The sequence below is a fragment of the Coloeus monedula genome (genome assembly GCF_965178545.1).
Source record: "Coloeus monedula genome assembly, chromosome: 10".
Taxonomy (NCBI): domain Eukaryota; kingdom Metazoa; phylum Chordata; class Aves; order Passeriformes; family Corvidae; genus Coloeus; species Coloeus monedula.
The window spans coordinates 5,784,720-5,795,613 of NC_138790.1; the positions used below are offsets into that span (position 1 = coordinate 5,784,720).

Genomic DNA, 10,894 nt, shown 5'->3' on the forward strand with positions numbered 1-10,894 from the left:
AACATTTGTTTGCCAACTTGAAGATATGAATCATACACCTGAACTGGCTAAAACTGGCACATACCCCTTAAATAGTTTAACAGCTGCGTGTGTGTAAGTAGCTGTATCTCTCAAAAGCCACTGAGCACTTCACTACTGATCTCCAGTATGCAAATGGAGCAGAAACTGGGGGAAGAAATCCTATTTTTATTACAATCTTTCCTACAACTTCCCGCTTTCCAGCTCCTCCCCAGATCAAGGAATAATTGGAAATTTGGAGGTAGCCACCACAAGCTCACAAAAGCTCTCATCTGCATCACAGCAGGTAAAGGCCACGCCGAACCCCCTGACTTCAGAGACGAATTGCTCCCCACCCTATTTTGACTACTGACTGAAAACAGTGGAGGATTCAAATCTTTACACTTTTTCCACCTTCACTTGCCTATATAAGTAAGTACAGAGTGTATCTTGAGACAAGGAAAAAAAAAAAAAGAGAAAAAAAGAGAAGAAAAGAAGGATGTGGTTGGTTATGCCGCTTAGAACACTTCTAAGGCATGGTCTGTAAGACAACATTCTCAAGCTCTGTAGAACAACCTGGACTGAAGCAATGCTGCTGATCTGCTTGCTGGGGCTCAGGTAAAGTAATTCCTATTTTACTTATTGACTTTTATTTTTCTGACAATTTAATAGCAACATTGATTGTAGACACTATTTTTAGTCTGGTTAGATGATTATTACTTATAAAGGTCAAACAATAAGATCAAACATGTAGTGTTGCTTAGCTTAGAGCAGAAAGAAAGATTTCTGCTTTAGTGATAAATATAAATCTATTCTGTTGTAATCAAAATACTTAGAAAAAAATGGTAAGAAATTATCCAGCTACAGATGAAATATATGGCAGCTGTGGGACCTGCTGCTCATCATCGCACTAAGCCATCTTACTCTTCTCAAGTACATCCACGAGAGAGTAACTTATATCTACCATGAATAATGTTCTAGGAAATAGATATAAACAAAACATGGTTTTGCTAATGAAGCGTTCATGGATAAGAATACCCTTAATGTAACATCCCTCATCTGTGCTCTCATACAGATTTGTGTGAACTAGAGCCAGATGAACTCAGATCCAAGCTGCAAAGAGGAAACTATTCGTGAATTCTGCTGTACTGCAAAAAACCTGCAAAAAAACAGCAGAGCTATTACTGTAAAACCTTGCTGTACATTTCCTAGGTCAGAACACCTTTGCTGCTCACTAAACCACAAGCTCCTGCTATGGGTAAACCAAATTAATGTTTAACGAGTTCATAGGAAGTGGAAAATCCTCAGCAGGAGAAACTGGAAACAAATGAAGCAGCGATGACACAGAGGCTGGACCAGCTAAGACACACTCTCTTGAGTACTGTAAATCACGGGTTCTTATATTATCTTTTGGTTTCTAGGAGTTGTCTGAAACAATCCTAAAGCCACAGGAGATTCCTTCAAAAAACTTTTTGAGGACAGAGAAATTTTCCTCAGAAGACTGGAAAAGAGCAAATGCGGTACCTCTCTTAAGAAGGTGGAAAGGAAGGAGTTGGGAAAACTGGATCCCTAATCCCAGCTTTAGTATTTGAAAGAATTGGAATCACCCACCAAAGAATCTGTTTGCAAGCACGCAGAACTCAACTCAGTGGTAGGTAAAATCTGCACAGATTAATCTGAGAATGACTGAAATAGAAGTAATTTGACTTCCTCAGTGACACTGTCAGCAATGGGAGACGGGGTGTAGGAGGGCGAAACAGGTTTCACACACTAAAGAAATTCTCATAAGCAAAGGAAATATGATCAGTATGAATCATCTAAAAAAAAAAAAACTTCTATATGATTTGTGAGTACCCCCCGAGATACCAATCAGTGTCTACTATATAGGAAAGATGTCTCTGGTACAGTTCAGTATCTTTCAGGATGAGTATTATCAGTATTTTTACTAATAATTTGGACAATGCAGTAAAGATGATGCTTACGAAATGACTACAAGGTTATTTGTCAATGAAAATGATTCTTCATTTAACTCTGAGCAAACATTACTTAGTCTAGAACAGTTGCAAACAATTCCCATGGATTACTCAAGATGTAAATTTTAAATTTGAGAGACTAAAATGATAAAAACCATCATGTTTTTGACAATCAGACAATTATCAATTTAAAGGTTGTCTTTTCTTGAAATTTATAATTTTGTGGAGTAATGTTACATGCAATTTGGTACCAATGAATTCTAAAGAAAATGCATTCAGTGAGCTAGAGATATGATAACAGTAGCACCAAACCTGAGGCTTTTAAGAGTCATCATGCACAATTTTCTGATACATTTGCAAAGTGCTGGATTGACAAGTGTTGTCACTACCCCAAAATGTTTCATGTTGCCTGATTTTTTCCCCAGGTAGATGGGTGCCCTTGCATGGGTGCCCATGCTCACACCAAAGCTCGTGTTCCCGTGTCCCCTTCCCTGTCCTGCCCTCCGGTGACAGCAGCATCTGCCTACAATGATCCTTTGTACACATGGCACCAACTCAGCTCCCTGTTCTGTGTGATTCTCTCACATACCACAAACACATGATTTTCTAAGTAGCTGCCACATATTGCTGGCTCAAATGGATTGATTTAACCTCATCTTGATGACCAAACCAAGGTTTCCTCTTTGCTCTCATTTCTGACTGATAAATCCACTGATAACATCCAGCTTTTCTTTTGCTGTTTCCTAAGTTCACAACACTGTGACAGCCCAGCTCATGTGGCTCTGTCCAGTTCTCTGCAGGTAGCAGTGGTACCCAGCCCCTGACCAACAGCACCTCCCCAGAGGTCACCCTCACTCTTACAGTGGGGTCACTGAGGGAAACACAGCCAAGGACAGTCTGGGTGAATTTGTGCATCCCCTTAGTAACCCCCATCCAGTCTGTCTGTAGTCCTCATCAGCTTCCAGGCGATCATTTCCCCACTTACTGAACAGCCCTTGTTCTAAATCCTGTTTTTTCTAGTGCTATTCAGTTGTTTCTAGTACACTTTGCTAAAATGCAAGTGCCTGAAATCCTCAGCCTTTCCCTTATATGAAAAAGCAGGTACTTCATCAAAGATAAGTGGCTGGTAAGAGCTATCGAAGACTTATTTAGCAGTTTTCTTTAAAAATCTGTGTGAAGCTTAGACTCAACAGTTACAGAATTGCTTTAATCAAATTTGACACTCTTTCCTTCAACAGATAGACTAGACTGAACCTTTTTCCAGCCGCACTAATAATATCCATACTTCATAACAATTACTGGGCTGGACCTTCAGCTTTATGTGCCTATTCTTTCTGTAGTCTGAGCAGGAAAATAACTGTTTCACTAATATGAGCATGTTAAGCTCTGAGTGCATTCTGTGTTCAGATACAGTTATTTCAATTATTACTCACTGATTCCCACAAGTCATCCCACCTCTGACCTCCAGCACAATGTCAGCATTCCCATCAAATTAGTAGTATAAGAGTTAGCAAAATGCAAGGCTATCTATCTCCTCAGTTAATTTTTAGCAAATCTATTTGTTCTCTGTTTCTCTATTATTTTAAATATTTTATTTTAGCCACACAAAGAGAAAAAAAACTTTCACTAATTGGTTTTTGGCTTCTTTAGCAAAATTTGGCTCCATTTGGCAGTGCTTAAGAGCTGTACTTTACATCCTCCAAAGCAAAGATTCTCCTCTTGATCAAAATCTTCTTAAAACATCTTCACTTACTCCTAAAATTTCTTTTGAGCTACTTGGTTGGCTGAACTGGACTGGGAACTTTAACTACCAATTTCTTCTGCTTTATTAGGACTTTTTGTGATTTTGATTTAAAGAGGTTATAAAAAAGCACTTTTAAGGCATAGTTTGTTAAAGCATACATATATTTTTAAGAACAGTGATAACAATTATTCAAGACAAATTAATTTTTTTTTAAGAATTGCATTATGAAGATGTCATGGCTTCCATTTGCTAATCTTTGCTGGATTATCTAAGATAATCAGTTAAAATTTAAAGTGCAAACCCCAAATTTAAAGAATGCTGAAAGTTAAACATAAGTGAAAAAACACACTTACTCATTTTGCACCTAGATAAAAGATCAGTCTTCTTAAGTTGACCTTTTAAAATACTGCATTGGATATAAGCACTGTATGAAATGAAAATATCATATAAATGTGGGTGCAGTAAAAGCACATCAGCAAAAAGCTACTGCTGCATGGGGATTCAGGTATAAGAGTAAAATTCCAGCTATCAGATCAACATGCCTTAATATGGAATAATAATTTCATTCATTTCTGTGTAGCAACAAAACTAAGCATAAGTGTTAGGGAAATTTCAACAGTTGTACAAATTATTAGAGATAGCCAGTAGTCCTTAGAATTTTTGAAAATATGTGTTTGAAGGAGTCAGTCTCTTCAATATCTGAATGGGATTATCTTATATGGGATGGTAATCAGTGGATGCTGACTACTTTCCCCTGAGAATCAGACTTCCTTGTAACATATCAAAGCACTCAAAGTGGGAATAGAAAGCTCTGTGCTTGAAAGGTTTCACTTTCCGTAATAGACAAAGGCTGACCAAGTGTCCAGCTCAAAACCAAAGAATTCTAGAACTGTGTTTGAAAGTATCTTGGTTTGGCTTTAGCACATCATTAACTGTGAGCCTTATACATTTCCAACACGCTGTCTTTGTCATTTCAGTGGAGAAATGACCAACAACAGCGAGAATTGCAATTTTACAGCCATCGACAGCTTGGCAAGGACCGTGCAGCTGGGGATCTCCATCCCCACCTTCATCCTCGGGCTGGTTCTCAACACCGTGGCCCTGTTTGTGTTCTGCTGCTTTTGGAGGAAGCAGACCAAAACCTCCGTGTACATGATCAGCCTGGCGCTCGCAGATGTCCTGCTGCTGCTCTCGCTGCCGCTGAAGCTGTACTCCTCTGCCACCATGGTGCCTGGGCTGCTGTGCTCCTTCATACAGGCTCCTTATTATGTCAACACCTACACCAGCATCTTCATCATTGTCTGCATCACTGTCGACAGGTACAGGTGCATAAAGCACCCATTTGAAGGTCGAGCTAACCAGTCCCCCAGGTGTGCTGTCTTGATTTGCTGCTTCATCTGGGCAGTAGCTTGGATCTGCAGCACCCCTATATATGTGTTTCACAAGAAGGATCTTATTACATGCTTTCACAACATGTCAGACGAGACGTGGAGTGTCCCATTAATTGTTTCTGTGGAAATATTTGGATTTCTGATCCCACTCGCAGTGATGGTTTTCTGCTCTGCTCAAACCATCTGGATTCTTCTGAATCACAAAAGTCAAGTCAAAAAGAAGGTAGAAGAAAGTGGCTCCTTACGAGTAATCGTCATCAACCTTGTGGTGTTTTTGGTGTGCTTCACACCAGTCCACCTTGGGATCTGCCTCCAGTGCCTGGTGAGGCAGCACGTGATCGTGGACTGCAGTCTGAAACAGACCATCAGCCTCTTCCTCCAGGTGTCGATGACATTCGCCAACCTGAACTGCTGCCTCGATGCCATCTTCTACTATTTTGCTGCAAAGGAATTCCGTAAGAAAACACACCTGAAAAGGGTTATTGCATTGTGTCCTGTGTTTAAGCCTTGTGCTATGCAATGGGACTGCCAGCAGTGGGAGAATGCCCCTTGCTAGGACACTGACATGGCAGGGATGGTGCCATAAGGAGAAGGACAATGTTTTTCCAGTGAATGCAAACCTGTTCCATATTTTTCTTCCCTTTAAAGAGGTGGGGGGAAAAAGTTAGATTAAGGAACCAGCATTAGCAAAGTGACAGACTGACACCAAAAGAAGCATTAACCTTGAAGGTATCTACAAAATGTGAAAGGCTTGCCAGAGGAAAACTGACCAGATCACAGGAAGGCCATTTAACATCAGCTTTTGTCATAGCTGCACCAGTTTTCCTTTTACATGTGTGATCAGAAATGTCACAGTTGAGACAGATGCGACACTCACAAATCACACACACCAACTCCATTCAGAAGGCAAAAAGCTTATCTTTAATACCACTCAGCATCTTGTATAGTTTCTTAGCTGTTTACATAGTTTTGAAGCACAAGCTTAATTCAGCCAATCACCACACACCACTGGGTGAACACACAATAATCATGCAGCACGTTTTTCTACCTCTAATTCAGCTATGCCTCTTTCCCACAGTCTTTCTCTAGCAGAAGTAATAGGCCTGAGCCATGATTTTCCAAAGGCAACAAGGCCTTCATTTTATAAGGTTTTACCTGTATGCAACACAAAGGTGTTGCTAAGAGCAAATACAGAAATAACTATTCATAACCTTTCTAACTTAGAAGGTATCTTGGCAGTTAAAAGGCAGAATCCAGCCAAAAGTCTGACTCTGCAGAAGGTCACTGTTGGAGCTCCTCTGCTTTGGGCAGCTTGGCCGGCCTGGGACAGCACTGAATCCTCCCTCCTGTAAACATTACAGACTGCTTACTACGAGGGACAGCAGTTTTTGCTCCTTCATGGAGGACATGCTGCCCAGAAGAGAAATCCAAGGGAGTACCTTGGGTACCAGGAATTCCTGAGCAAAAAACTTCCCTGATTACCTTTGCTGAGGAATCATTGTGGTTTTCTCCTGCAATTTTAAAACAGGCTTTGCCCATGAAAATCAAAAGAACCCATTCAAATATGAGATTTAGAGAAAGACTGAATGTATTGAACTGTGTTTCTACATCAGTGTATTTCTATCAAAGACATAACATAACACATGTATGAAATCCTTCTGCATGTCTTCTTGCTCTTTCTTGGAGCAGGGGAATTAAGAAAGCAAGCCCTGCATCACAGAAGATTAGGGAGTGGCTGATATTATCCTTTCTCCCATCTGGAAGACTGGACCAGCTCTATCCAGCTCATTCCTTAGAGAAATCCTTTTAGCCTGTACTGTACCTGTCTCAAAACATCTCTGGGCTTGCCTGAACCCTTCAGATCAGCACTTCTGGATTGTCACCACCCTAATGCTATTTCAAAGTTCGGCTGTGAATCTAAAGGTTTCTTTGTTGCAATTTAAGCTAACAATTTCTTGAACCCTTATCTAGGAGTGGTTGGTGCTCATAGCCAGAAACACATTCACAGAAAGAAATAATTTTCTTTGCCATTCTAAAACAGCTGTGAAAATACCAGTCTGCTGGTAAGTTTCTGGGACAGGTAGTCCCTTTATTCAAAATGTGAAAAGAAATTACCTTCTCTCGGTGGGAAATTAGAAAGAAAGGGGTACCGTTTTGAAAATACAATTTGCTGTCCATTGATTTCCATAGAAATGATTGACTGTGCAAGTAGGCAGCTGCACATATCTTATAGTGGGCCTAATATATTAACATTTTAAAACCTCTTAGTACTAAAACTATGACCACAGCTAAGGCAAAGAAAGATTTTTATCATCATCTTCGCTGCTTTCTGTAAAGCAGCAAGAGGAAGAGTTTTCCAAAACAGTAGATTTTCTAAACATTATTTGCTACTGCCTCGATCATTCAGAAACTTACAGATTTTCAATATGGGTTAACCTTTCTTCTTTGCACCTTTCAGATTACTTTGCATACAAAATATGCGTATGAGAAAGAACATGTTTTACCAAATAAACTGTACAAGTGAAGTGTATGATTTGAAAGTACATTTTAATTTCCCAGTTTGACAGCAGTATATAATTCTCTTCTACCTACACTAGCTGCCTAAAAATTACTCAGCAGCAGCAACTGTGACCCATCACACAAGGCTAGGATTATTAATGAAGCAGTACCTTCAACTTTTAACTCATTTATCACTTGGAAAAGGTCATATTCTAATATTCAAGGGAATAAGAGCATGTACGCAGGAGGCAGAGATGGAAAGTGTGTGGGGACTCCCATCTGCAAGGGTTGGGGAAGAGTTCGATTTGCCAGGATCAGGGAGACAAAATTCCTTCATGTCAGTGCTCAGGCAGGGGTAGAGTCCCAGCACACTCAAGCAGGGAGAGACTTCACTTACAGAAAGAAATTGATGTCATTGTCTCAATGAAGGAAACAGAAGTCAGTCTATGAAAATCAGCCTTCAATAACGGGCAGTGGTGGGACCTACTGTGAGCTACTGATCTCAAGGCTCAGTCTGCTCCTGTCGTACATGGCTGCAAACCCAAACTACAAGATCTCGAAGTTGAACTGGTCTGTTTTCTTCCCATTTATTGCCACCAGGGCCACTTCTTTTTTGGCCTAAAATGTTTTTATATATAATTCCATTTGTCTAAATTTTGCCTGTTATATAAGTAAGTGAGAGCAGCCTCTCTAAGCATGCTTGTAATTTGAGAAATGAAATGAAATTAAATGAAAATGAAATGAAGAGAAAGAAGGAAGAGAGCCCAGCTGTGTTGATTTTACAGGCTGTTACAGTAGTCCAATTTTTTAGCATAAAAAAGCACAGGTCTTTTGAGCAAGGTGTTACTTTCAATTCACTGCTTTTCAATGTGAACTTGCATTCAAATAATACACTTAAAGTCCTGTCTTTGACCTGCAGCTAAGAATACGTTTCTTTCTAAATCAGGATTTTATACATAGGCTCCTGTGTGAAATTCACTGTTAACTCTGGAGCATCTCCAGTTGGTTGTATTTTTACACCGGGACAAAGCGATGAAAATCCTTATGCAGCTTGGGAAGATACACAGCAATTTTGATGATGAATAAAACTGAAAAGCACCTGACATTTTAAAAACCCGAAAATCTTCCTGAGCTGATACACGGGTTCAGTGCAACAGAAGCCGTTTCTTCTCTCTTGATGTTAATACACAGAAAAATGGTGGGAACCTGAATGTGAACCCCTCACATACTCAGGTCTCCTCCCACTACCTCAGTTTTACTAAAAAGTCAAAGAAGCACTGTCTTAGTGGAAAAAAACAACAAAAAAAATCAAGTGCTAACCAGAAACACCAAAACAGTGCCTTTAAAAATTACATTTTCAGTTCTGTCCTCTTCTGTGAATTGAACAAAACCACAATTGCACAATTAACCACGGACCTTACAGAGGAGCCGTATTTAACCCTATTTTTTCTGGACAAGGCCGTTTCAGGCCACAGGTGAGAATATTCACGAAGCAAAATTTTGTTTTTATCCAATTAAACTTCTCCAACTGGGCCAAACCCCACAACATAGAAGAGGGCTGATTTTTCTTGAAGGCATTTCATTGAAGGCATCAATGGCAGATTACTCCAACATCCTACAGTTAGCATTTGTTCAACCATCAGTGTGATTCCCCAAGCTGTATTTTATAGACTCACACAATTGAAAGACAGAAGAGCATAAAAGTAGTTTGGACAAAAGGGAAAAAAACCCAACCCCCAATTAAAAACAAACAAACAAAAACTCCCAGCAGGCAAAACCACACAGGATTTGTTCCCCAAATTCTTTTCCTGTACCTTTGCCTGGTGAGTTATATCATCTTCATTTCCCAGGCCTGCTTGAGCACAGAACTCATTTCTAATGCTATAAAAGTACTATCAAAATAATGCTGGACTTTTTGAAAAGTTCTGCTGCCCAAGAAGTCCCTTCTAAAAGACTTTCAACAATGACAACATCAAAAAAAGGAAATTCAACTGGTTTAATAGCAAGTAGAGGATCTAATATATGAACTTTTTATAGCCTTCATAATACTGCTTTTATGATGCATGATTTATGAGCTGCAAGGCACCTGAGGGAGGGTCTAAGCCTAGATCCAAGCCCTGTTAGTTAGTCTCCAGCCTTCTCACAAGGGGCCACAGTGAGCACAGATGGGCATGAGCCCTGTAGAGTCAGTCCAACATCCTTTCATTATGATTAAATACATTAGTTAAAAATATAAACCAGACAGCTTTCCATGTGAGGATGAACAAACACAAAGAAAGCCTAATAAATTTCACTCTAGTAGTTTGTCATATCAAGTAATTTCAAGTGTTCAGGAAACTTCAAAGTGAGAAGAGCAGCCATCTCACTGCCTAAGGTAGCCTCCAGATCACAAAATGAAGCTGAAATGGGCTGGAAGATTGAAACTGATCTTCAGAGAGACATCACCCCAAACCTCACAGTGGTATTTCACTCAAGGGTTATTCTGCAACACCACAGCTTAGCCTGCCTAAAACACATTCAAACAAGAGACAAATGGAGGCTACTCGAAGGTATAGACTTCTGTCTGTCTCATCAAAGCGGTTTGGCTCAGGTTTTCCCCCTCACACTCAGAACATTTTCTACTTTAGACTAATAGCTTTCTCCGAGTCTTGGGTATGCTCTCCATCCTTCCACCCAAACACAAGGAGAAGAGCCATGTAGAGCCAGTGTCCTTTGAGGAACTGGCAAGTCCAGCAGGGGAAAACAGAGCCCACCAGCTCTGTGTACAGACCTCCTGAGGCGACTGTCACCTGCCCTGGGAGCCTGCTCAGCGCCTCGATGGCAAGTAGCTTGAACAACCCCTTTATGGAGCCAGGGGGATGGCGAGACTTAGGCTGCCACACACCAAAAGGTTTCCCAAGGACTTCCCAAGGCACTGTCTTCACAAAGAGGGGCAGAAATGTGCTTGCCCTGAGCAAATTGGAAAGAAACCTGCCTGTCTGTTATTTGCACAACAGTACAAATGGGCAGGCTGGCTTGGCTAGGTATCAAATTAGTGTTCTTGCTAAACATGTAGAGAAACACAAACTCCACATACACTGCTCTGCCTGCTCTCCTGGCTCTGCCAAAATGCAACTTAAGTAAACCCATGAGACATTCCTGTTAAAGCTAACAGAGAGAAAAGAAAGGCTGCAGGTTGTCTGGTCCTACGAGCCATATATTAAAAATTTATATAATTTATCTTTCGTGTAATGTACTAAAATGAAACTCAAGTTTCATTTTGGCACAGCAGTGCCAGTGCTCAGTGTCCC

The 10,894-nt window shown here is 40.4% G+C and overlaps 1 protein-coding gene across 1 annotated transcript; it reads left to right on the forward strand.

Moving 5' to 3' along the window:
* Positions 1-4,698: 4,698 nt before the first annotated feature.
* On the forward strand, positions 4,699-5,661 carry GPR55 (G protein-coupled receptor 55; the record flags this gene model as incomplete). Its single annotated transcript, XM_082288014.1, has 1 exon — positions 4,699-5,661. One exon carries the CDS (start codon positions 4,699-4,701, stop codon positions 5,659-5,661), a length of 963 nt encoding a protein of 320 aa, XP_082144140.1.
* Positions 5,662-10,894: the final 5,233 nt, after the last annotated feature.